Source organism: Mycena indigotica (genome assembly GCF_014461135.1).
Source record: "Mycena indigotica strain 171206Taipei chromosome Unknown Mind.scaff0012, whole genome shotgun sequence".
Taxonomy (NCBI): Eukaryota; Fungi; Basidiomycota; class Agaricomycetes; order Agaricales; family Mycenaceae; genus Mycena; species Mycena indigotica.
Window position 1 is genome coordinate 1328896 of NW_023503011.1, and position 26943 is coordinate 1355838.

Genomic DNA, 26943 nt, shown 5'->3' on the forward strand with positions numbered 1-26943 from the left:
AATCGGAAGAAATAGCGTCATCATCAAACTTCTTCGGCAAAATGAGCCCACTTCTTCCCACCCTTTTTCTTCCTCCCCCACCATCTCCTGCGCTCTCCTCTTGTAGTCTGGCCCTCTCTGCAAGTCAAAAGCCTATGACAAGCTACTCAAAGTCATCTTCCAAATCCTCTCAAGCGCGCAAGTCCTGTCTCAAACGCGCAAGTCGTTAACTCAAGTCATTCCTGCATTCCTGCATGCACCAACAACCACTACAACGCGAACATAAACACGAATGCGAACGGGCGCGCGACACGGCAACATCCGACTTGGCAGAGTTTTCAAGCAGCTACAAGTGGGGCGGCACTGGGGCCAGCGCTGGTCATATGCGAGCGCGTGCATATGGCGTACGTCGATTTTGAGCAGTGCGTCATCCATCGTTCGTCGCGGGGAGATCTCGCTGATACGCTGACTGCCAGCTCACTCAAGCACATCTAGCGGTGCGTTGTCTTGTGTGCAGCATGTATTTTTTTCTCATTGATCATCCGCAGCTCAAATACTCTGTCGGCACGGACAAGGGCTCGAACCTGAAGCTCGGGCATGGCTCGGAGGGTGGCAATTGTGCGATGGACGACGATGCCGACAGTTTCGGCGACGAGGGGGACTTTGGCGCTGGTGTTTCGACTGGGCTGACTGCGGAGGAGAGCTAGACGAGCGCGGACGAGGTACCGGGCGCCGGCTACGCGCCCGAGGCTGCAGTGTGTCGGCGATGGAACAAGCACGAGCTCGCACGCATGCGGTGTGACTGGTAATGGATGTTGGCCAGCTACATGTTGTTTTATCAGTAGATGCATACAAGCTTTGCTTCACAGGACCTGTACACCGTGATATATAAGAGCATTTTTAGGGCCTTTTGGCTGGCCTTTTTGATACCTTTTGGGCCAAAAGACCTTTTGCCTTCTACGCACTTTTCCTGGCCTTTTAGTCCTTTTAGGCCTTTCAAAAGGCCTGAAAGTTCTGAAAAGGACTTTGGTGAATTCCCTGATTAGTACCCCTGGTCCACAGGGAGTTAACCTAGAGTAAGGGTACATAGGTAGGTCTTACCTATGGGTTGGGCCTACGCATGCCATTGCCTACTCACACAGCTGCTTGTGCAAGCTGCAGGTAAGCCGGAGTCCAAGTTCGGGGATAGCAAAGGTGTTTTCATATTATAAAGCGACATCAACTGGGGTTCGAACCGACGCCCATCAATCTATCAACGAGCTCGCAGCACCGCCACGTCGCTTCTTTTTCTTTCTGATCCACCATGTTCCTTACACCGTCGTTTCATGTTGGCGGACGCCAGAGCGCTGTCCCCGCTGCATTCCACGAGCATGCTGCGCGTCAGCCAGCGCCTTCAATGCTCGGCTCGACGGCACACCGGCGTTTGGGCCGCCCCTAGCGCCAGACGCACGTCAGCGCGGGGTGGCTAGGCTAAATCTGGGACAAGGACGCAGAACGGAACGTTCCTGTCTTCCTCCGAATCTAGGGGTCGTATAAATAGAGTCGGGACGTCAATTGTGCGGACTCGTAACTGGTACGCCCTACGCTACACAATGCGCGCGATTGCACACTCAGTCGTCAGCTTCCTGCTCTCCTTTTCGCTCCCTTCTCTCTCTTCGACACCGCCATCGCTCGACCTCTCCGGACTCGACCTCGATCTCGACCCCTCAACACAAGCCGTCCACGTGCACATCCTTGCTGGCACGCCGCCCAACCCACCCCACGGCAACTTCGACGACGAGAAGTGCTCCCCTGCGCAGGTGACGGCTATCCGCAATGGCATCACCGATGCGCGCAACATGGCCGCTGGCGCGATTGCGCTGCTCACGCCGAAGGATATGAACAAGAGCAACGGCTTTTTCTGGATCTTTGGCGGCTCGACCGTTAATCCCGCGCTAATCACGAAGCACTTCTCGTTTGTCCTGAAGCTTGGCGCGCCTGACGAGATTGCGTCGACGAAGATGTATGAGGGCAGCAAGACGGACCTCATCTTCACGTGTATCCCGCCGACTGCGCCGAAAGCTGCGGCTGCTTATGCAAACACGATCAACGTCGGCAGAATGAAAGAGGTGCTAAACCTCATTCGGCTGTCTCCCACAGGACTCGCAGTGAGTCGTACTCTAAGAACTGTCTTCCGGTCTCCTTATCCTGCTGCAGAACCTCGAGTCTTACACAGTTGCCGCCGCACGCATTCATGCGTCGGGCCAAATCACGGACGGCTTCCCTGTGATGCAGGTTGGCACGTTTGGGCAGGTGCCCGCACCACCGCTAGCCTTCACGATCGTGCATGAGGTGCAACATTCCGATCCGCTGCTGGACGATCCCACGCTTGACCACCTGATCGACGAGCGCGGCGGCAGCGGGAACCGCGCGTACGGCTTCCAGCAGATCATGCACGAGCTGTCGCTCGAGCAGAAAAAGCGGAATCCGCAGAATTATGCATTCTTCGGGCTACTGGTGCGTATTTCTTGTTTATATACCCCCATGACTGATGCTTGTTGCAGGCCCAATCGAACCCAGAGCTGTTCGTTCCGAACTGCTACATCGGGGACGCGCCGCTGAGCGGAACACCGCTATCAATCGCGGGCCGGATCGGAATGCCACCGCCGGTGGGTCAGATGCCGATGGCGCCGGACACGTGCCACACCAAGGTCCCCGGCGCGTGCGCGGCGTGCAAGAAGATCATCAAGGGCATCCCCGGGGACGTCAGGCTGCCCAACTTCGACCCCGACTCGTCCATAGTAGACCATATTCGCAACCCCTCGGCAAAGGCATATTCTCGTTTTTGATGCTCCACACGCCAAAATTTGGATGCCCCCATAAACGGCAATTCGATCAAACTCACTCTGATGTCGGGATATGGCGCGTTGAGGGAGCTGGTTTTCTGTAAATTATACCATACAAAAGGTAGAAATTCGATGTGAAGTAAGTGCTATAGCATATATAATGTGAAGGCGCTGGTTAATTATGTCTGAAATATAAGCATGTGATGAAGGGTGTGGAATCGGCGCACGAAGGGCGGGACGTGGCGCAACAATGTCACGATCAGTAACACACCATTTGCGGCCGTAGCAACAGGAAACGGAAATGATTTCGTGGGAAGGGGTTGCGAATATGGTCTAGTCTCGGACTAAGCTGGCTCACTATTTATCGGTTAAATCAGACAAAAATTTATTAACGGCCGTGAAATTAAATAAATATAACTGCGTTATTGTGTACTCTAGCACTCATGTCGTGCGTTGACTGCGCCAGTAAGCGGGCGGGTTTAAATTACAGAGGGGAAGACGACTCACTTGGGCAGCCGTTCTTGTCAATGATGGCGGCCATCTGCGCGGGCGTGAGCTGCTTGACGGGGGCCGCGGCGACGGGCGCCTTCGCGGGGGCCGCTGGCGCTTTGGCCGGGGCAGCCGGGGCCTTGGCCGGCGCGGCCTTAACGGGGGCAGCAGCCTTTGCGGGGGCAGCCTTGACCGGCGCGGCAGCCTTGACTGGGGGTTTGGCCGGTGTTGGGGCTTGAGGGCGAATATCAGCGCGTAAATCGTGCTCCCGTCCAGAAACGTACCAGCAGCAGGCTTCTTAGCGGCGACGGGCGCAGCAGCGCGCGCGGCGATGTCCGAGTCCTGGAAACAGTCAACGATTAGAGGACGGCGGGTAACTTGAACCAGGGACGCGTACAGGCGCGGCGAACTCGGTGGCGGCGGTCTGCAGCGCAAAGAGCGCGGTGAAGAGGACGACGGCGGAGAAACGCATGGTTCAAACAAAAAGGCGAAAAGTGGGTGGTGGTGGTGAAGAGCGGGAAAGAGGGCAAGGCACGGCCGATGCAAGGGGGGGTGAAGTGGAATGAAGTTGGAGGGGCCAGGGTGCACGTATAAGTAATGCACGGCCCGTGGGAGCGACGGGGTGGAAGTCTTGACGATGAGTCCAAGATATCAAAGAAGCGCGGAGGAATCACGGAACCAAGAAACGACGGGTTGAGCCAGGGTTCCAGTTCCAACCGCAATCGCGTGCGGGATGAATGGGTCCCATTCAATGGGATCGGCCAAGGTTCAAGTTCCTGACGCGTGCGCCACACATTGTAACAATGAATGCGGACCATACCAACTGCTCGGCAGGCTGGGGCGTCGATGAATGCAACAACCCGAATCCCAGAAGTTGCCTTGAACTTGAAGTTACCCTGGGCGAAACCCATCAGTCTGCCCAGGACATTTTGCAGAAGATGTTGACAATCGCTCGGTCTTGACTGTAGGAGTCCAGGCACCCTCGGTATAGCCGCCATCGTCTCCGTCTGATAACTCCCTATCTCATCGCTGTCTGCTAACGCTTCATATCTCCGGAGGGCACGCGTCTGTTGTCAAACTGCCGGCATACCCAAAACACCCGGCACGTGCGAGCGGTTGCACGGCGTTTCGCTGTCAAGGCCGTGGATCGGAGAAAAGTGGGGGAAGACAATAGAGGACGGCGGTAGGAGGAGGGACGCTGGAGGGGTTCCGTGGATAACGACAACACTTGTCTGTGACGGTGCCGTTCAAAGAGTGGGATGCAGTGTGGTCGGTGCTTGCGGAGTCTGGACTTAAGATTAGACAGGATCCTAGCAACGCATCCCGAGGGGCATAATGTCGGTCTGTAAGCGCGGCCGGATTCGAGTTTCAGCAGAGTAAGCGAGAGGGGGAGGCATAGGTCTTGGGAGGGTATTCGGGGAAACTCGATGCCATAGAACGACATTCAGATGGGGGCGGCTTGAAGGTTGACGCGGCAAAGAAAGGTGAATGTATGTTTCGGTGTTTGAGGGACGATGATCTTCAGACCGGGTGAGTGGCTTGACAGAAAGCGGCTCGGAGCGCCTCAACACTGGCAGAAAGTGCCAGATGTCGCGCATCTTCCGACCAGCCTTCGCAAGAGGGTTTTGGGTTGCGGCACCAATGCTACTAGAGCGCTAGCCGGCTTGTCTCTCGCTGCTCGCGCAGGCTTTCGACCAGTAGATGCCGCGGATCTCCGCTCCGCGGATAGTCGGCAAAACGACTGGTGTTCCGCCGTGCTTCTTGCTGATGTGCGCGACGGCAATCCCGCGAGACGCGTGAAACCTAGGGATTCGCCCAGACACTTGCATTGTCGACGAAAAAAATCTTGCACCGGTGATGCCTCCATCTTCACATCAGTCGTCTTGCTTGTGTTGATATCCGTCGTCCCTGCGCGATTACTATAGGGATTCGGTCTTGAGTGTTTGCTGATGGGTAGCCCAGATCGCTCACCGTATATATAGTGCGTGGCCAACGAAGAGAGTTCTCCAGCCGTGCTCGACTTCTCGCCACCTTCCTTGCCTTCAGCCCCCAGCCTTCACCTTCTACTACCGCGTTCAGCGTACCCTTATTCCTCTTCTTGTGCGTCGTCTTCATCAACCCGACGTTTGCGCTGACTGGAGCTTAGCATCGACATCTTTGCTGCAAAATGAAGTTCTTCACTTTCGCCGTTGCCGCGCTTGCGTCCTTCGCCTCGCTCGCGGCTGCTGCCCCGATTCCTTCGGACGTCGTCGCAGAGGGCCTGTCCATTGAGCTTGATGCTCGTGGGTCTGGCCTCGAGGCGCGTGCCGCCCTCAAAGTGCCCACTCCCCAGGAGTTCATCAACAAGGGCCTTATTAAGGCACCCAGGAAAGACAAGGTCTGTATTCGCCTTCCGCCTCGGTCGGGATATCTGACATGTTGCAGGCGTTCTTCTGGACTGGCTCACAGGTCCAAGCTACCGATGCTCGCCGCCTGCGCTCTGTTGCTCTCGACGTCGCCGCGAAAAACGACTTTGACATCGTCGGGGAGATGCTCTCTGATGACGCCCTGCGACTAATCAACGGTCCGAATGCGCCGGTTACGAAACTCACCGCTGTTGAGGCAAACAAGTTCGTCGAAGACTTCTGGGACAACGCCAGCGCCGCATTCGCAGAGCTCACCACGGGCCGCGTCACCATTATGATGGAGGGCGACCCGAAGACGGGCCCAGCTCCCGAGGCCAGCAGCGTCTTCCAGCGCATCGAGCGCCCCATCCTCGAGCAGCGATTCAGCTTTGGTGTCAAGGCCGTTACTGGCGCGGACCGCATCGGCCGCGACTTCCAGACGACCAAGCTCCGCGTGCCTTTCAGGCTCTAGACGACGCAACGCAAAAAAATGCCCGTGTCTCTACTTTTTAATCATTCTTGTCTATAGCCAGTGTTAGTTACTTACTTTGGGAGGCCGGGACGCCGCAGTGCAGCCGTTCTTTAATGATATAAACTCTTTTTTTATGCTTTATCGCCACCGGTTAGCATCGTCATAAATGAGTATGGTTGCTTGCGCACCTGACATCCCCTACTCTAGTCCTGCGTTCCTTAATAAATCCAAGCTCTATTCCGAGCCTTTTCCGCTCCTGTTTGAGGTTAGCATGGGTGGCCGCGAAAGCGCCGAAGGGAAACGAGCAAGATATGCCAGTTATCCTGGGAGGCTCGTGAGCACCATCCATTCCGCGTCAAGTCGGTCGTCCCCGCGCTGTGGTCCAACCGCTACGCCGTCTCGCGCAAGAGGATGCAGACTTTGAGACCAATGTGACACCGCACCTGCGTGCCGATTCACACTCAGATCGGCCCCTAAACGCGACCAAACTCGTTGAGGGCAATGCGGTACTGAAAGTGACCCTCAGGCCTTCGCTGACATGTGGCGCAGATTCGGGCGGAAGAGTTGCGGAAGAGGCTGAGTTTGGGTGGCTCGTGGGCGGAAAGAGCGGCGAACTGAGAGTTGCCTGGCAGTAGTGGGTTCGAGTCTTGAAGGCGAGGGTCGTGGTGGTTGATGAAAAAGAAGCACTGACAAGAATCCGGCATCGGCGCCGAGGGCCGAGGCGTCTTCCCACACAGCCTCAGGAAGTTTTTTTCTCACACACACATCGCACGAACGCGTTTGCCGACGATGCAAGGGGAGCCGGGACTGGGGCAAAGGGGTTGGCCTGGTGCGTCGCAATGGCTCGACGCAGTTGCAATAGACTGATATTCTTCGAGATGGACTACGCTTATGACGAGTTGGAGTCAAAGTCTGCGAGGGCGATGTCGCCCGTTCGGATGCCCTTGATGATCTTCTCGCACGCGGCGCAGGCGTTCTTCACCGTTGTGTTGCACTTAGCGTGGGGGTGCGGCAGCGGGCCGGATTAGCGCTTTCGCGGGTGGTGCAAACAATCAGCGCGGCGCCGCGGTGAGGCACAAGCGACCGCCTGCAGGCACATGCGGAAAATCGCCGCCCTCAAGCTGGCACCAGTTCCGATTCGCGCAAGTCATCGTGGAGAAGACCGGGCAGAAGTGAAGATCATCCTCGACGCGGATCTGCGCGCGTTGCCGTGGTTACGATATGATCCAATCCGATCCAGTAACTTAGCAGAATAATCATCATTATATACTACTTATTGCTGTTATCAACTGATAGGGCGCGGATCAAAAAAGCCTGATATATAGAAAACAAAAAGTGCTTTTATACTAAAAATTTATAGCTACGTTGTAAGTGTACATTCAGCATTTGGTTGTGTCAAGAGCTCCCTTTCTTGTGCGCGCATAATACTACACATACCTAGGCAGACTTACTGCTTAGTATCTATTACATTGAGTCGGGCTCGAAGTTGGGCAGCTTGACGTCTCCAGGAATGCCCTTAATGATCTTCTTACACGCCGCACAAGCGCCAGGGACCGTAGCGCGACACGTGTCCGGCCCGAGCGGCTTCTGCACCCAAGCACGGCCGGCGATCAGCGGCGCCGGGCCGAGCGGTGCCGGGCCGATGAAGCAGTTCGGCGCAAAGATCTCGGGGTTGGAGGCTGCGAGCATCGCAAAAAACGCGAAGTTCTGCGGGTTCCTCTGCTTCTTTGGAAGGTCTAGCTGCATGATCTGCTGGAAGCCATATGCGCGCCGGAGGACACCTTGGGCGTCGAGGACCTTCTCATCCACCAGGAAATCCCTTCCGGGGTCATCCATCAGCGGATGAGCGTGTTGCACCTCATGTACGATTGTGAACGCGATGGGCGGGACAGGGCCGCTAACCGTGCCGACTTGTTTGTTGGGGAAGCCGGCCTCGATCTTGCCCAACGCCTTCACGCGCGCTGCAGCGACGGTGTACGATTCCGTGTTCTAATGAAGATGAGAAATATACGACCGTGGGAAGCCGAGCGCTGCATACCGCAAGTCCCAGGGGCGACAGTCGGATGAGATTGAGCACCGACTTCTGTCGGCCGATGTTCTGCGTGTTCGCATACACAGAGGTAGCCTTCGGCGCTGTCGGGGGAATGCACGTGAAGATGAGGTCCGTCTTACTGTTTTTGTAATCTTCGGTCGACATGATCTCGTTAGCCGTGCCGAGCCTCAGCACAAATGAGAAGTGCTTGGCGATGACCGCGGGGTCGACCGTGGACCCACCTGACATGCCATATCAGTTATACTACAACAACTTAGCAGAAGGAAGCCACGCACCGAATATCCAGAAGAAGCCGTTGCTCTTCTTCATGTCCTTCGGTTTCAGCAGCTCGATTGCACCGGCCGCCATGTTGCGCGCGTCGGCGATGCCGTTGCGGATCGCAGTCACCTGCGCGGGGCTGCACTTTTCATCGTCGAAGTTGCCGTTGGGCGGGTCCGGCGGTGTGCCCGCGAGAATGTGGACGCTGACTGCCTGAATCGACGAGTCGATGTTGACTGAGGACAAGCCGAGCGAGGAGAGGTCGAGCGACGGGCTTGTGGAGAGGGGAGGGGAGGGGAGGGAGAAAGAGAGCAGGAAGGTGACGACTGAGTGGGCGATTGTGCGCATCGTCTACTTTACAGCTGGTAAACACTCACAAGATAAGCAAAGCACTCGCCTTCCCCGCGCATGGTTTATATACCCCAAATTCCGAGTCTTCTAAGTCCCATGAGCCGACGGGCGGAGGGACAGGGGAATGATTCCTGCACCACCATACATTCTCCTACCCCACACTGACATGCGTCTGGCGTCCGGCGCAGAACGGCAAGAGGCTCGCCGTGCCGCATACGGGCGGAATGCACTGGTACTCGTTACTCCACCAAACGTGACCGTCTGCACCAGTGATACCACCGGCCTGTTTGCTGTTATCCAGGCTTTGCTTCGTATGTCATGTCGTTGGACGGCACCTTCGTGAACAATGAGCGCTCTCATGGGTAGTGTAGCCATGAAGTCACCGTCGGTGTAAGAGGCAAAAGAAAGAAGAAGTGTGACGTCACTTTTTGTTTCAGAAAGTGATCGGGCGACCGTGAGTTCGAGACCCAGCGAACGTAAATTCACGATTTTTGTGTCCTTCTGTGGAGCAGACTGTAGAGTCAGTAGACAGGACCCATGATTCTGGACATGAGAATGATGATGCTGGATGATGGAATGCAACTTTGTTCCAAATTAATGCATTGCGATAAATCTACTAGTACTCATGACGAATTCGTGTCGAAATCAGACAACAATATGTCCCCCCGCAATGCCCTTGATGATCTTCTGGCATGCCGCACACGCACCCTTCACCGTGGTGTTGCACTTCGTCGATGAGGCGGACGCCTTTGCAGGTGCGGCTGGCACGGCTTTGGCAGGAGGAACAAACACCTTGGCTGGCGGTGCAGGGGCTTTCACAGGCGTCGCGGGCTTGACCGGGGTCGCGGGCTTGACTGGAGCTGGCGCCGGTTTCGCGGCCGGTTTCGCGGCCACGGGCTTCGCCGCGACGGGCTTAGCGGCGACGGGCTTAGCGGCGACGGGCTTAGCGGCGACGGGCTTAGCGGCGACAGGTTTAGCAGCAACAGGCTTTGCCGCAACAGGCTTTGCAGCCACCGGCGCTTTAGTCGTCACTCGGGCCTGGAGCGCCTGCACAAGGCGACCCATTAGCGTTGGTCCCGCGTCCTCTTCAGCATCGTCGGTGATGTCTTCCGCGTTGTCTTCGTCGTGCTCATGGTCGTGATCAGCAAGCACGCCATCGAATTTGAAGACATCAGGGACCGGCGCGGCTTCGAGTTCACGCGCACTGAGCACCGCGTCGCCGATGAAGCAGTCCGGTGCGAAGAACTCGGGGTTGGACTCGGCCTGGACAATTGCAAGTCAGGTAACGATCACAAGAAAGGTCAGCGGGTACCCACAAGCAGCGCGAAGTAGGCGTAGTTCTGCGGGTTCAGCTTCTTCGTCTGTGCCGTCAACTGGTGTTGGATCTGCTGGAAGCCGTAGGCACGCCTTCCGTCGAGACCCTTGAAGTCGACGAGATGGTCAAGCTCCGCGTTGTCCATCAGCGGGTCCGCGTGCTGTACCTCGTGGACAAGCGTAAACGCGAGCGGCGGCGTCGGGACACCAGCAGTCTCGGGGAATGCTTGTTTGATGTCCCCACTGGTCTTGACACGTGCAGCAGAGGCAACGAACGACTCCGTGTTCTGTTCAACACTGAGTATTTGTCAGAATTCAAATAAGCTATACATACCGCAAGACTGTTCTGTGTGAGCCGGATGAGGTTGAGTGTTGGCACTGTTGCTGAGCTGGCCGTCTTGCGGCCGACGTTGACAGTATTCGCATACGCGTCGGCTGATTTAGGAGCGTTCGGCGGTATACACGTGAAGATAAGGTCCGTCTTGCTGTTGGCAAAAGCTGCTGTCGACGTGATCTCAGCGGGCTCGGAGAGTTTGTTGACAAAGTTGTAATGCTTCGTGATTTCAGCCGGCGTTGCAGCACTGGCCCCACCTCGAGTATCATGTCAGAAAAAAGCTCGGTCGCACCTAGTAAGACGCACCCCAAATCCAGAAGAAGCCGTTACTCTTGCTCATGTCCTTCGGCTTCAGCAGGTTGATTGCGACCGTAGCCATCTTCTTCGCATCGACGATTCCCGCCTTGATGGCGGCAACCTGGGCGGGGCTGCACTTCTCATCGTCGAACGAGCCGGTGAGCGTAGCTGGGGGAGTGCCTGCGAGGACATGGAATTTGAGACCAGTGCGTGCGACGATGTCCGACGACGGAATGGGCGAGCCGCGGGCGGAGAACACGAGGGAGACGAGGAACAAAGCGGCGGGCGTGAGCTGCATCGGGTGGGACGTGAATAGGTATGGAAATGGAAAAAAATTAGATGTGCGCAGCACAAGAAGAGTGGGGAGAAGGTTGGGGAGGGCCGAAGAGAAATGAGGAAGCGCCTGGGATGAAGGGGCATCGGTCGAGAGCTTATATAGGTCAGTCTGTCCTTGGAGGCCGGAGCCATAATTGGGTCTGTCAAGAAATGAATGACTGAATCAAGCAAGCGCGACATGTTACCAGCGAAAATCTCAGCGGACAGCCCATTTGAAGCGAATTAACTCGGGTCCCCGCCTGGCGCCAGGTCCCCGTTCCTTCCATCTTTGGGCTAACCAGGCGACTGCATACGGAAGTGGAAGGCCATGTTCCACCAAGTCCCATTGTGGTGAAGCGACTTCGAAGGGAGAATCGATATCCCACTATCCTCGAAACACCGCGTTGGCATCTCCCTGGGGCCTGGATTGGCAGATGAGCGCCGAGTTAAGCGGTCGGGTTCAATTGGGGTGCTGAGCTGCGGCATGCCGACTTTCCGCGCGCACCGCAGTGTCGGAACGCTCGGTGTCCATCGACGCGAACTCTTGGCGACGGCGATGAACGAGGAGGTCAAGGAGTGAGGTGGCAGTGACGCAGCATGTGAATGACGAGGATCATGATGCCAGTGCCCTTGGCAACCACATTGATCCAACCCGTATCGCGTGCGTTCGAACCTCCACAGAAGCAGGCTATTAATGCCACTTTCTGCCTGGTCGCGACTAAGCCACCGGTGTATCCACATGATGCTCATATGATGCTTCAAGTTCATAAGAACTTCATATGTACGATATAATTGTACTTGCCTCCTTATGCTTTAGAAAAAAGAATTCAAAGATTCACGGAGGATACCCGACCCTCGCTTCGAACGAGGCAGCACACATACGGGCAGAGAAGCGCCACCAGCACACCGCCGTCAGGTGTTGTGCAGATCCCAAATCTCAAATTTTCTCCCCTGACCCATCCCTATACTATGACATTTCTTATCATTGTAAAGTCAGATCGGGAGGTTAGTGGGTTGTGCTTGGAGGCATGTGCTAGGAGGTTTGCATAGGAGGTAGTACGAGGTACACAGTGCACTCAGCCCAATGTTGCGAGAATTCGCTGTAGGGCCTGGTTTTTTGAAAAATTTACTCGGTTATCAAACCTGTTTTTATAAAAAACCTCTTGAGACCCCTGTTTTTAAACGGTTTTTTAAGTTTATAAACACCTCAGCTGAGATAGCCAAAACGAACCAAATTTACCATTTTGGGATAGGTTTTGCCCAGAATGTCTGCTTTAGCATCCAGGGTGCCCTATATTAGCCTGCAAGATACTATCCAAAGGTTGTTTTTTATCACGTGTCAAATTTTAATGGTTCTAATGGTTATTTAATCATATCAATAGCACTCTGCCTGTTTAACATGGTGAAATCTTTGACATTCAATCAAACTCAGGGCAATTAGTTTGGATTTGGGAATGAACATTGTCAAAAGTACTGTTCTTTGGTCTCATCTCCCTTGTGGTGCTTACTTTTACAAACATTAAAAACAGGGCATTCTGTGAGAAGGTCAGGGGTGTTTTAAAACCGGTTTCAAAACACCCCAATAAAAACTAGGCCCTGATTCGCTGATTGGGCTTCTGTCAGCGGAGCATGTGTTCTGGGAGCTTGGAGCTTGAGAGGCTGTGGTGATCAAGTGATGTGGCTGTAGATTTTGATCAATTCCAACACCCAATGAAAATAGAACATGCGGGAGTCGCACCCGAAGGAGGCTGTGGACGATGGTCAGGGTGCACCAGAGTGTCTGAGGGGGTGCCTGTTGGACATGCGGCATGCCTTGGATGTGTTCTGACAGTCCGAGGGAGGCTGAAGCAGCGGTTTCCCTGACAGCCCTTACAAAAATGTCAAATACTATATCCAGAGATAGCATACTAGATTATTGTGGAATACATTCATAACATATTCATATTCTGCCACTGAATATGATTATAATATCTTATGGCCTCAGACAAATATAATTATATTGCAATCATGACAAGGGGGGTTCAAAGTTCGAATCACGGATATAGGGTCGGAAAGTTTTTTTCCAACCCCCCCGGGACCCCCCCCCCCCTCCTGCCATATATAGTAATATATTCTCACGATCAGCGTCATGTGACCACTGATGCGATCAAAAAGTGGGATAAAAAATTCAATCTTTGTGAAATTTTTTTACAAAACATGTGTATGTGTATATGTGTAGGTATGTATGTACCTAGAGCCTTCCAACACACACATGGAAGGCCATATTAACCCTCCAACATGTTCACCTCTCATCAATTACCTGATGCATGGGCCTCTGACAGAGTGGGCTATCCAAGTGCATGGGCCTGAAAGTATATAGATATAAGTAATGAGAGTGCTGAACTATAGAAATTAGAAGGTATACACTATATTTTCAGTGTCTTTATACCCATATAAGGCCCAAATCTTTTATATACAAAAAGTTTTTTTTACCCCCCAGGGACCCCCCCCCTCCCCCCTACCCCATGTGCCTGATAAGGATCTTGAACCCCCCTTGAATCATGACGCTGCTAATAATTTTTGTTGACTGCACTATATGGTTAATTGAAGAAGTACCCCCCCCAGACAATCATTAAAAAGAAAGTGACGCTATCGACGAAACTCTACATCCTACCCAGCTCCGTGAATTACGCAGACTCAGGATCAAAATCATCCAGCATCACGTCCCCCGGGATTCCTTTGATGATCTTCTTACACGCGTCGCAGGCGCCGGGGACCTTGGCACCGCATGTCTCTGGCGCTGGCTCCGGTTCCGGGACGCTTAGCGGCTGTTCAGTTTCGCCGTCCCGCTGCCCCGCTATCGGCGTCAAGCTCAATGGCGCATCACCAAAATAGCAGTCCGGCGCGAAGATCTCGGGGTTCGATTGCGCCTAATAATCGCACGATTAGTTGATACTCTACGACTAGACATTCCGTGGGCACATACCAACAGGGCGAAGAACGCGTAGTTCTGCGGATTTCGCCGCTTTTCGTCGACCGTGAGCTCGTGCATGATCTGCGTGAAGCCGTAGGCCCGATTTCCGCTGGAGCCGCGGACGTCGACGAGGTGGTCGAGGATGGGGTCGTCCGCCAGCGGATCTGAGTGCTGGACCTCGTGGATGATGGTGAACGCGAGTGGCGGCACAGGCTTCTTGCCGAGCGCACCAAAATCGACGAGCGGGAAGCCGTCCTTGATGTTACCCGAGCCGCGGATCCGAGACGCGGCGGTGGAATACGACTCCGGGTTCTGAATACTTTGTCAGTGGCACGCGATGGGGGAGATTTGTTGATCCCACGCACTGCGAGCGCTACAGGGGATAGTCTGATGAGATTGAGCACCGGGACGCCGCCGGTGCTCGGCATCCGCCGGCCGACGCTGATTGTGTTAGCGTAAACAGCGGCGGCTTTAGGTAGCCTTGCCGGGATACACGTGAAAATCAAGTCGGTTCGGCTGCCTTCGAACTTGCCCGTGGCGCGTATTTCGTCCGGTGTACCGAGCTTTTTCACGAACGTGAAGTGTTTGATGATGAAGGCGGGGTCGACGGTAGAGCCCCCGAAGATCCAGAAGAAGCCGTTGCTCTTGTTCATGTCCTTCGGTTTAAGCAGCTCGATCGCCGCGTCGGCCATCTCTTGTGCCTCGATGATCCCATTGCGGATGTTGGCGACTTGATCCGAGGAGCACCGCTCATCGTCGAAGGTGCCTGTGTTCGTCGGAGGGCCCGTGAGAATGTGGACGCCGACGGCCTGGATCTCGCCGGAGTCGCCCGATGACCGAACAAGGGTCGGGAGACTGATAGAGGCAATCAGGCTCACAGCTGACGCGAGAAGTTGGCGCATTTCCGGCCCACGCTCCAAACGACTGCCCTTTATATCGACATTCAGCATTGAATGATCCACGCTTGATGAATTGAAGCGTTACGCTTGGAACATGCTTCACGTCTTAGTCTGGCGTGCAGCATGATGGGAGGAACGTAAAATGCCCACTGATTGGATAAATTCGCACGCTTCCCATTCCGTGACGTCTGCCATTCACTTTTGTTTTCCTCTTTGACAACTCTTTGAGCTAGTGTGTCGAGCCATATTCGGGACCCTCAATCATCAAGCTGGAAAGTCCCGTCAGGCATGATCAGCTGGCCCGACAAATGTTGACTGAGTTGCAGAAGGGTCAAGGTAGCAAAGGAAACGCACCTGCCGGGGCTTGGGGTCCCTCGCTCCGCCCCGCGCAGCCTCAAACGTGGTACGTTTTGCGGCTGGCACCCACTGCACCATGTGCTCCTCTCCACACGGCGCCTCCGCTTGCATGTCCGGAGCCATCCCGATGGCGAAGCTCGGCACAGAATGCTTGACGTAGTTTGCAACTATGCGACAGGATTCAGAGGATAGCCGCATAAAAGGGATGGCCGCACCATAATGCTGGATGATAGTGCCAGGATAATGCAGCCGTTGGTCCGGAATATCTGAGTCGGCCAAGCACCACGCGACGTCCGCGCATTCAATGAGGAGGTCGGAGATGGCCGGCGTGCGGAGTATGGCGTCCCCGATGGTGGTCTGTTCTGCGCCGGGCGCATAGAACACCGTCGGGACGGTGAACTTCCGGAGGTACGGTCGCTTCAAAAGATGAGATAGTCTGCGGTGAATATCAACCACCGACCTACGCCCGGGTCGGTCCGGGTTAAAGCTCGTATTCCCAGCGTCGCGAGGATGACGACGTCGACGACCGAATAGCACGGATCGTAGGCGATGAGGTGGCCAGCGGGAAGCTGGCGTGGCATAAGCGGCGCAATAAGTATTAGCAAAGGTGAGGGTAGGGCACCTTGAATATGCGGCCAAGAGCAAGGAAATATGCAACCTGGTAGCTCGTGCGGTGTTCCCATTGGTCTATGGCGTGATCCTCCGTCGCTGTATACCCTGCACGGTCATACCCACGCTCGTCAAGGCGGTCGTAGCCACTAAAGCCCGCGCCGAATGAAACTTGCGGACGGGGGAGACCCATCGAGAGCAGCTTGTCATAGAAAGCTAGCATAGAAGTCAGCAGTGCTACCCTCGCGACACGAATGCGATGGCGCACCTGCTACTCGTCTAAAATACCCGGCAACTTCCATGCGCTCGAAGGCAGCTTGTATTTTGGCAAGGCTGGATTGAACCAGCGCCCCTGGGGCATATCAGGAGGCAGAGCATCCACCGGTGACTGGAACGTACTCTGCGCCGCCGTTAGCTGGCTTGACAACTCTCCGATGTGATCCAGAGAGAAATCCGGGACACGCTGCCAATGCGTATTCCACATCTCAGCGCCGTGGAAGTGTGCGATCTGTTCTTGGAGGGTGAGCTGAGTGACCGATAGGTCGGGTAGCTGTACCGCATCAGCCCGTCGTAGTCCTATCTGAAGTAGGCACCCACGAAGCGACACGAGTCTGTGCAAGAATGGTCCGCCGATGAGCATCTGATGAAGTTTGCTATCGCTAGAGGGCGCAACCGAGAGGGAGAGTCAACGCACGTATGCACCATATCCCATGTCCATCGCGGATGAGCCGCCCGCTCCTCCTCTCTCCAGCTCCCCGCTATGTGATGCAGCTCCAGGGCCGAATCAACGCAGTCGGTGGAGCCATGTAGGTGACATACTTGACGCACGAGCGGCGACGCAGGATGCGGCCGCAGCCGCCATGCCGGTCTCGATGGATGGACGATCGACATGGTGGTTGATTCGAAGAAAAAAATCCGTTTGTCAGCAGCCGCGGATCAGATGACGTGATGTATCATAGTTGATCACTGTTAGTAATTGGTCTACTACTTGTAACGGGTGTATTTTGTGTTTGTTTTGTATATAAAACGGAAAGTGCCACTCGACAATTTCCACGATTTATTGCTTCTGTCCATGCGCAAGGGAATTAAATGCTCATCCGTGGGACTTGCAAGCAATCTGATGAAATCACGACAGCGTGTGAACGATATCACATGCATGGCAACCGTTTCCAGGCTGTTTCCTTGTTGTTTCCCGCCGTCGCTGCGCGGCTGCCGCCTCGACTGTTCTTAATGCTGCGGCCTGCGGCGTAGCCTAGTGACTGCTTTCCTTCCCTCCACGATGAGCATCGTCTCGCAGGATACTCTGACGCCTCGTTTTCCGCCCGAGCTCGAGCAACAGATCTTCGAAGTAACTGTCTTGGCGTACCCGGAGAGTATTCGTCGCGTGGCCTTTGTCGCCCGCCGCGTGTGGACATGGTGCGTCTGCTGCACTCTATCCTATCGACCTCACACATTTACTGTAGGGTCGAGCCACTCATATACCACACCGTCAGCATATCTGAGCTCAACGAGCGGACCGGCGTCGCCGCGCTTGTTCTCCGCCACCTCAACGCGGGCACCAAGCAGCCGGAGTTTTTCCACAAGGCTGTTCGCACTTTCTTCCTGTTTCCCAGCTTCTGGCTGTTCATGGGCGCGCGTCCCGGGCCGAATGCCTGGCGGTATGATGAGGTCAGCCGGGTGCTGAAGGCGTGCACTGGCGTCGAGACACTCGTGCTGATCGCCAACCTCCACGAAACGAACCCCAAAATCGATCTCCGGGGGTGCTTGGCTGCCTGGCGTCCACAGCGGCTCCATCTGATATGCGACGGGCCGACCGACATGCGCACACTAGCCACGCTGCCCCTGTCCTCATCGCTCACACATTTATTCATCGCCTCGTCGCTGGGCCGGGAGTCCGGCTCACTCTCCGCCAACATCCGTGCGCTAAGCCACCTGCCCCGGCTGCGGCATCTAGCCGTGTTCGCGGACACCCCAATCGTGTTGCTGACTACAGTCCTCGGCGCGTCTCCGGCGCTCGAGACGCTGATTTTACTCGGCGTTGCGGAGTCGCGGGGCCTTACCGATGCGGACTTCGTGCACGTGCATGATGCCCGGCTGGTCGCGATGCGCGAAAGCATGGATAGAGAGCCACAGCCACGCGTGGATTTCTTCCCTGTTGACTATGATTTCTGGACACAGGCGAGCGACTTTGTGCAGCGGAAGAGGCGCGGGGAAGTAGAGGGTGAGCTTCGTTCTTCTTTCACTCGCTTTCTGAGTGCGTATTCAGCTTCCGTGTACCTCGTGACGCCATCCACTCCCTACCCGATGGCGACCGCAGAAGAATATCGACTCTCCGAACCGCATCCGCGTCAGATTCCCGTTTTACCCTCCACCATCGTGGACCGCATCCTACGCAGTTGTGCAGAGCACTATCCCTCCACCACCCCCACGCTAATCCGCCTATGCCGCCGCGTCTACGAGCAGTGAGTGCCCCTCAGGCTGGCCCACTGATTGCCGAGAGGTTGATGCTCTCCAGGCTTGTTCCTACTCTTTTTCGGTCCGTCCACATCACCCTGAATGCGGCAAATGGATTGAAGGACCGCTCCCTTGCGCGGGCGGTGGACTGCGGCGCCATCATGCTGCATGGCTGCACCGAAGCGATCCATCTCGATGCTGTCCAGCCCAGCATACACGTACCAGAAGCCGATGTCTGGACAGCGAAGCAGATACTGCTCTTCATGCTCCATTGTCGTAACCATCCTTTGCGGTCTCTGGTCGTCGACCTGGACCTCGACGCGCTCACCCCGGATCTGCGGAAGGCGCTGGTGAACGGCCTGTCGACGAGCAGGCCCGTGCGCGTCACGTTGCGCCTTCCCGAGCTCTCTACCCCGTTCCACTTCCTGGACAGCGTCACACATCTCACTTTGCTCTGCTCCGACGCCGACAACCCGTTCATCGACGTGCCGGTGGCCGCACTCCCGGCCTTCCTCACCGCCAACAAGCCGCACCTCCGCAAACTCACCCACCTCACCGTCCCGTGCCCTGTTCTCGACGTGGACCCAATCCTCCGCACCGTGTCGGAAATCCACGCCCTGCTCCCGCAACTGCGCACCCTTGTGCTCGCCGTCGGGATCTATGCCGACGCAAACTGGCTCGCAGACGCACTTTCTGCGGCAAGCCCGCTGCCGATCGTCGCCAAGCTCGGTGCGCACACACGAGGGTTGAACGAATTGTTGTGGGACGCAATAGAGCGTCAAGGCACGGTTAATTCAGAAACTGGCCGTCTGGCAGCTGGAAGCCGTTATGTGGACCTAAATTCCAGGCAACACATGAAATGAGATTTGCACGACACCCGACGGCGGTGTGCGGGTTGCGCCTCTCTGCCCGTACTTGCGCTGCCTCGTTCGAAGCGAGGGTCGGCCATGTTTCTTCCACTGGGCGAATCCTTTTTTCTGGAGCATAGACAGGCAACTTGAAGTGCAATTATATCATACATATGAACTTGAAGCATCATATTTATGATTATTATCTTCATCATGATGTGGATACTGGCTAATTAAATACTGAGTATTACTGACCCATTTCATTCAATTCTGCCAGCAGCTGACTTTTTGGTCCCAAAGTGTCCCAATTGGGCCAAAAATTTCAATTTCCTAACCGGGTGATAGTTCACATGAAATTCGGCCAAAACGATGATGCAAGTGCTCGTGTTTTATGTCCACGACTTATGTACCGGAACAGTTTCGGTTTGTCAAAGCTGCCGCTGATTTGGGCTCCCGGGTTTGGATCCCTGTCATTGACAACATGGAGAGTTATATTGCTGAGCAAGGGGGGTTCAAGATTTGAATCCTGGATATAGGGTTGGATTTTTTTTTTCAACCCTCCAGGACCCCTCCCTTACTATATCGGGTAATATATTCCCACGATAAGATAAGATCTTGAATCAGGTGACCAATGATGGGATCAAAAACGGTGCAGAAATTGCCATTTTGGACAAACTTTGCATGAATATATATATACTGTACTATTTTATTCAATTCATCGGTCACGTGTCACACCCCAGCTGATCCGACGAAATTTTTTAATCAGTTACAGGGTGCAGACAGGACTGACAAAATGGCCCGGCTGATGCCATCCCCAGGCGGAGCGGCCCTGCAGGGCCGTGAGCTCCGTGCAATGAAATTTTTCGTCAGTCACAATCTGCTTCCTCATCTCCCTAATGATATTCGACGCTTCGCCCCCACTGTGTGATTCTCCACTGAGACGCAGGAGTCTTATAACGCCATATTCAGAATGTGTTCGATCAATGGGAACAATCAAGCCCTCTCGAGACATTGCGAACAGATTTGCAAGCATGAAAAATATGAAGCATGCCCTTGGCAGAGGTTTCTGGGAGGCACGGTCTTGCGAGCCAGATAATATTGATACTTAGAAATGGCTACAGCCCGGAGAGCGAGTTGAGCGGCTGCTACTCGATGACCCATCTTGCAGAAACATCTTGGTTGGGCGACACACCCAGACCCCGCCCCTGGATTTGTTTACTTGCTTTCTGCAGATAAAAGCCCACCCGTTGCTTGGCCAGTACCATGGCAGCAAAATACTGGCTTCTGCATGCACCTCCACTTGCTGGTGAATGGTGACACGGCCTTTTCGTTACTACACAGATGGGAGATCAAGCAAAAGTTCAAACCTGGGTATATGCACAAGATGGCCGAAACATGGGTTTGGTGCTCGGATGGGTGATGGAGATCATTTGCGCAGCCAATGGTTGCTTGTGGGTGACTCTGCAGCGTTTGTCTGCACTGACAAACATCATCCTGATTTTGACTGGCCAGTTATTTGCCCGTCATTGGGGGCAGAAATCATGGAGCAGAACAAGGGGGGTTCAAAGTTCGAATCACGGATATAGGGTCGGAAAGTTTTTTTCCAACCCCCCCGGGACCCCCCCCCTCCCCCCCTCCTGCCATATATAGTAATATATTCTCACGATCAGCGTCATGTGACCACTGATGCGATCAAAAAGTGGGATAAAAAATTCAATCTTTGTGAAATTTTTTTACAAAACATGTGTATGTGTATATGTGTAGGTATGTATGTACCTAGAGCCTTCCAACACACACATGGAAGGCCATATTAACCCTCCAACATGTTCACCTCTCATCAATTACCTGATGCATGGGCCTCTGACAGAGTGGGCTATCCAAGTGCATGGGCCTGAAAGTATATAGATATAAGTAATGAGAGTGCTGAACTATAGAAATTAGAAGGTATACACTATATTTTCAGTGTCTTTATACCCATATAAGGCCCAAATCTTTTATATACAAAAAGTTTTTTTTACCCCCCAGGGACCCCCCCCCTCCCCCCTACCCCATGTGCCTGATAAGGATCTTGAACCCCCCTTGGAGCAGAATATGACTTCTTATCTTGTCATTCCTGGGTCACAGCTCAAGTTTGCCTGCTCTATCCAACATGACTGTCGACGCAGTTGCTGTCAGCCCCTCTGTGGTCGGCAAGGAGCGACAAGAGCATGAAGAAACTGATCGCAACACTTCGCTTTATCAAACACAGCAATGATGATAACTTTGTGCTCAATCTGGACTCTACACACAACTTTGTGGAGCTTATGTGCACTCTCCCTGTGGCTCTTTACAAGGTCCATCATCTCCATCCTAATCGGCGCCAATTCCATGATGACATGGCTGCTAAAGCCAAGTCTGCATGATTGACAGCATGCCAAAAAGCAGCTGAGAAGAAACAAGAAACCATGGCTAAAAAGAAGCAAAAGCCCATACAAGCTATAGCTGAGGCAGATATAGCAGCAAATCGAGGAACTGCTGATGCTGAGGACTTAGAAACTGAGACAGAGGAGCAAATCCCCAATCCAGACTTGTCAGAGTCTGAAAGTGAGTCCGACTGTGATACCAATTCAAGGGACAGTGATGATAACTATATTCCACTTGGGACAAGGTATGGCACAGGACTGTAAGGGCAACCCCGGAGGCCTGAGATCAAGGTCCTAGCAGGGGAGGATCCAAAGCGTGAACATTGGTAAGCGAATACAAATGAAGCTGACCTAGCAGGGGAGGATCCAAAGAGAAGAAACTCTAAGGGTCCGCCTGCTAGGTAGCTGACTATATACTGCTTGTCCGTAGCTGCCGCTGTCGGGCACAGAAGGCTTGGGCGGCGTCGCAGGCGAGGTCCCAGGGCGACCGTCGGGAGGGCGTTGACGGATCGGTGATTGTGCGGGCGAGATGGAGGGCTGGACCGGAGACGGAACCGAGTCGGACCGGAATCGGAGGCGTCTCCGAGGGGCCGAAAGGGAGGTTCCCCTGACATCACCCCCCCCTTTGAATGCGGCGTCCCGACGCATAGACCGGAACGGAATCGAGTCGAAGGTCGCGGAGGCGATGTGTCGTGGCTTGCCAGGGTACTTACGATAGAACTCCGCAATTTTCTCCGGGGCGAAGACGCGGTCGAAGCGGACCCATTGGTCGTGCGATGCGTCGTAGCCTTTCCATCTGACGAAGTAGTTCAGCCGTTTATACCTCACCCTTGCGTCCAGGATTTCCTCTACTTCCCACTCCGGGACTCCGTCCTCGAGGTCCGGAGGGGGCTGGTCGTAGCCGGGGCGTCCGTCGAAGGGGTCGTCCTGGGCGAGCTTGAGCTTGATGACGGGGAAGACCGGGTGGAGCTTCGAGTAGCGCGGAGGGAGGTCGAGCTTGTAGGCACCTTTGCTGATCTCCGCGACTATCTTGAACGGTCCAAGGCGGTGATGGGAGAACTTTTCCGAGGGGCGAGTCGTCCTGATGTCAGAGGCATCCAGCCAAACATGGTCGCCAACCTTAAACTCCGGAGACGGAGTCCGTCTCCGGTCGTAGTAGCGCTTGTACTCCTCTTTGGCCTTAGTGAGCGCGGCCTTGGCTTCAGCAACACCAGTGGCGATCCGGTCGCGGAACTCGTTCACTGACTCCATGGCGGAACGGACTCCGGGTTGAAGCCCATGCGGGAGCCGTCCCGTGTCCGTCATGAAGGGGACCTGCTGCGTGGAGGAGTGAACGTGGTTGTTGTAGGCGAACTCCGCGGCCGGAATCAGCTCATCCCAGTCGTCCTGCTGGTAGTTGGTGAAGATCCGCAAGTACTGCTCCAACTCCTGGTTGACGCGCTCTGTCTGACCGTCTGTCTGCGGGTGGTGGTACGGTGGACGTGGCGGGCTTGATGCCGATTAGACGCCAAAGTTCTCGGGTGAAGTCCGCGATGAACTGCGAGCCGCGGTCGGAGACGTACTTCTCCGGAGTCCCATGGTGCCGCCAGACATTCCGGTAGTAGAGGCGGGCTGCCCCTACTGCATCGACCGTCGTATGACACTCTGAGAAGTGGGCGCGCTTTCCGAGGGTGTCAACGACGACCATGATCGCGTCGTACCCATGGGCTTCGGGAAGCTCTACGATGAAGTCGACGGAGACGGTATGCCAGCGTTCGGGGCGTTTCCGTGGGGTGCAGCTCTCCGTGGGGCAGTCTCCGGAGTGCCTTGGTGCGACAGCACAAGTCACAGGTCGCAACATACCGGCCGATATGGCGAGACATCTGAGGCCACCAGTAGTTCCGGGAGACCAACTCCAAGGTCTTGAAACGACCTGCGTGTCCGGCGACTCGGGTGTCATGGCAGAGCTCGATGATGCGTCTCCGGAGGTCCTTGTCTTTTGGTACGACGATCTTTCCTCGGAAATGGAGAAGACCGCCGGAGACGGCCCACTCGTCAGAACGTGAGGAGCGGGGGCCTCGAGCTTGACCTTGAACCTTAAGAAGTTGCCGGGCCGCTAGTGCGACGGGCTCCTCCAGGTCAGGCTCACCGGAGAGGGCATCACGGATGTCACGGAGGAGTTCAGAGCCGGGACCGGAAACGGAAACGCCCTCGAGTGCGCGGACGTGGAAGAGTTCAGGCTGCAGAAGGACGACGTCGGAGTTGTCGGAATCGACTCCGTGGTCGGGTCTCCGGGAGAGGGCGTCAGGCCGACCCATATCGCGGCCAGGCTTGTGGTGCAGCGTGAAGTCGAACCGGGAGAGGTACAGAGACCACCGGGCCTGTCTCCGGTTGAGGTGTTGCGTCTTCCTGAAGTACTCCAAATTCTTATGGTCAGTCCAAATCTCGACAGGGTGGCGCGGCGCCCTCGAGGAAGTGTCTATACTCCTCGAGTGCGCGGATGATCGCGAGCATCTCCTTGTCGTGGATTTCGTAGTTGCGCTGGACATCATTTAAGCTTTTGGAATAGAATGCTACAGGGTGCCACTTCCCGTCCGGGGCGGATTGTGAAAGAACCGCCCCGTCGCATAATCAGAGCTGTCCGCCTCGAGTCGGAAAGGCCGTGTGTCGTCCGGAATCGCCAGGACCGGTTCCGAGGTGACCGCGGCCTTGATCGCTTGGAACGCGGAGGCCTCCGCGTCGCCCCAAGTCCATTGCTGGTCCTTCTTGGTGAGCACGAAAAGAGGGCGCGCAAGGGTCGAGAAGTCCCGAATGAACCTGCGGTAGAAGTTAGCGAACCCGAGGAACTGCTGAATGTCCTTCTTGTTTTCCGGAGTCGGCCAAGCGGAGACGCCTGCGACCTTGACGGGGTCCATTTCGACGTGGTTGTGGGATATGATGACTCCGAGGTACTCGATTGACGATTTTTCAAAGTCGCACTTCTCCGCTCGAAGGTACAACTTGTGCTCCCGGAGTCGCCGTAAGACCTCCTGAACGATCTGCCGGTGTTTCCGGAGGTCGGAATGGGCGATCAAGATGTCGTCAAGGTAGATCATGACGTCTCCGGAGAGGATGAGGTCCTGAAAAATGTCATTCATCATCGTTTGGAACGTCGCGGGAGAGTTTGTCAGGCCGAAATACATCACCAAGGGCTCGAACAGGCCTCGGTTAGTCCGGAAAGCCGCTTTCCACTCGTCACCTTCCTTGATCCGGACGTTGTTGAAGCCCCAACGGACGTCGAGTTTGGTGAAGTAACGAGCGCCTTTGAGCCGGTTGATGAGGTCGTTGATCAGCGGAAGGGGGTACCGGTTTTTGACAGTCATCGCATTGAGAGCACGGTAGTCCTGGACGAAGCGGAGTCCGCCGTCCTTCTTCTTGACGAAGAAGACCGGAGACGCCATCGGAGACTTGGAGGGGCGAATCCGGCCCGTCGAAAGCCCTTCCTCGATGAAGCGCGTCGAGCTCGCGTTGCTCGAGGGGCGAGATGGGGTACACCTTGCAGTTGGTGGGCTTAGCGTCGGGGACGAGTTCAATGGCGTGGTCCCAGGCTCTCCGCTCCGGTAGCGTGTCGAAGGACTCCTTGTTGAAGACGTCCTGGAACTCCTTAGCCCAGTCCGGGATCTCGGAGGGCGGAGGGGCGGAGTTCCTGGCGAAGGCTTCGGCCAGGCGTTGCGAGACAGTACTGCCAGCGCGTATCTCCTCCGAGGGGCGGAACGAGGTGTAGAAGATGCGGTCACCATCTTCAAGCTGACCATCGTCATCATCGTCGTCGGAGTCCGGCGTCAGATCAGGCAGGCCGGAGTCGTCACCGGAGACGGAATCGTCTCCGTCATCAGACCCAGAAAGGTCCATGGCGCAGACCGAGGGGAACGGGCCGGAGCGGAGACGCTTCTGAAGCGACCGGAGTCGCCGCAACTTGGTCCGTTCGACCCGCTCTTCCTCACGGCAGGTCGAGCAATTGCGGGGGCACCGTGTCATCTTGACCTCCTTGGTTTCCCAATTGATCTCTGGGTTATGTTTCCGCAACCAGGAATACCCCAGGATGAGGTCTTGCTTGCCAAGATGGGTGACGGCCAGCTGAACTCGTTCGGCATGGCCCTTGTAGCGCAGGACCAAGTCCGCGATCTGTTTGATGGAGCCAGCGTCATTGGGGGTGCCATCGACATTGAAAACCGGAATCGGCTGATCGAGGGTGCGGACCGGAATGCCATTCCGAGCAACATAGTTCGTGTCAATGAAGTCGGAGGTGGCACCACAGTCGACAAGCCCAGAGAGTGAGAGCTTCAGGCGCTGGTGGTGGACTCGAGCTCTAACGGGAGGTGGAGGGAGTTCGCCCCAGGGGCAGCGGCAACGGTGTACTGCTTGGGCAGTTTCTTTTCCCAGGCAGTGAGGCGGCGGAGGACGATGACCGGAGTCGCGGGCGGAGTCGGAGACGGAGTGTAGACGGGGGGCAGGAGAGGGTGTGTCTTTTCGTTTCGGGCTCATTGTAGGGCAAGGAACTGCATTCATCATACAAAGAGGCAAAAGCGATTTATAGACGCGAACGAGGGCACACCAGTCACTCGTCGCGGGGGACAAAATCCTCTCCGGCCATCGACTCCGCCGCCGTCTCCGGCAGGGCAGCTGTGTTCGTGTAGCAGGCGATCAACTCCGCTAACATCTCGTCACCGAGTTGTTGGATCACCTCGTCGAGGATGTCCATTGAGCGGACGTCGGCGGGGAGGGGGCAATCCCGGGCGAGATGGTTTGGGTCGCCGCACCTGAAGCAGGCGCGACGAGGGGCACCCCGAGCCCTGGTGCGATCCAACTCCATAGGGACGGGAGCTGGAGGCGCCGGAGCGGGGGCGCGGGCCGCGGGTGGCACGACGACCGAGCCACCGGGCGGAAAGGGGCCGGAGCCGGGATGCGGTTGACCGGAAACGGAGTCCGAATCAAACCGCCAGGCGTCTTGGGGGCGGCTGACTTGATCAGCTTGGCCCGGACCAGGGCCTCGTATTGACGGAAGGCCCGGGTGCGCCAGCTAAGGTAATCCCGGAGGTCCGGGGGTCGTTCGAGGACGTGATTCCGTTATTGATCAGGGGGTCAAGTCCGTGGCGGAACTTGGTCACCTTGACCAGCGCGTCTTCGAATCCGGCGAGGTCCATCAGGTCCTCGAAGTCGTCGGTGTACTGGTAGACATCCTTTGTACCCATGTGATAGGCGGAAGTCTCCAGCTTGGAGAGAGCGTGATCTTGCTCATTCTCCTCGACGAACCGGAGTCGAAACTCGGAAACGAACGAGCCCCAGGACGGAAACGGAAACGGGGCTTTGCTTCCGTGGCGCTCCGCCCATT

At 55.5% G+C, this 26943-nt stretch overlaps 5 protein-coding genes across 5 annotated transcripts; 2 read left to right on the forward strand and 3 right to left on the reverse strand.

Moving 5' to 3' along the window:
- Positions 1 to 1559: 1559 nt before the first annotated feature.
- Positions 1560 to 2807, forward strand: MIND_01235500 (uncharacterized protein; the record flags this gene model as incomplete). Its single annotated transcript, XM_037368850.1, has 3 exons — positions 1560 to 2126; positions 2176 to 2475; positions 2523 to 2807. Exons 1-3 carry the CDS (start codon positions 1572 to 1574, stop codon positions 2805 to 2807), a joined length of 1140 nt encoding a protein of 379 aa, XP_037214818.1. The 5' UTR covers positions 1560 to 1571.
- Positions 2808 to 7613: 4806 nt separating this feature from the next.
- On the reverse strand, positions 7614 to 8808 carry MIND_01235600 (uncharacterized protein; the record flags this gene model as incomplete). The annotated part of the gene is made up of 3 exons (XM_037368851.1): positions 7614 to 8138; positions 8188 to 8423; positions 8478 to 8808. 3 exons carry the CDS (start codon positions 8806 to 8808, stop codon positions 7614 to 7616), a joined length of 1092 nt encoding a protein of 363 aa, XP_037214819.1.
- Positions 8809 to 9456: 648 nt separating this feature from the next.
- Positions 9457 to 11054, reverse strand: MIND_01235700 (uncharacterized protein; the record flags this gene model as incomplete). The annotated part of the gene is made up of 4 exons (XM_037368852.1): positions 9457 to 10074; positions 10128 to 10412; positions 10460 to 10716; positions 10766 to 11054. The coding sequence occupies 4 exons, from the start codon at positions 11052 to 11054 to the stop codon at positions 9457 to 9459; spliced, it is 1449 nt and encodes a 482-aa protein (XP_037214820.1).
- A 2683-nt stretch (positions 11055 to 13737) lies between these two features.
- Positions 13738 to 16780, reverse strand: MIND_01235800 (SRR1 domain-containing protein; the record flags this gene model as incomplete). The annotated part of the gene is made up of 11 exons (XM_037368853.1): positions 13738 to 13980; positions 14037 to 14336; positions 14390 to 14953; positions 15278 to 15447; positions 15496 to 15697; positions 15745 to 15849; positions 15903 to 16105; positions 16158 to 16241; positions 16289 to 16439; positions 16487 to 16529; positions 16584 to 16780. 11 exons carry the CDS (start codon positions 16778 to 16780, stop codon positions 13738 to 13740), a joined length of 2262 nt encoding a protein of 753 aa, XP_037214821.1.
- A 388-nt stretch (positions 16781 to 17168) lies between these two features.
- On the forward strand, positions 17169 to 19206 carry MIND_01235900 (uncharacterized protein; the record flags this gene model as incomplete). Its single annotated transcript, XM_037368854.1, has 4 exons — positions 17169 to 17305; positions 17353 to 18110; positions 18156 to 18351; positions 18405 to 19206. 4 exons carry the CDS (start codon positions 17169 to 17171, stop codon positions 19204 to 19206), a joined length of 1893 nt encoding a protein of 630 aa, XP_037214822.1.
- Positions 19207 to 26943: the final 7737 nt, after the last annotated feature.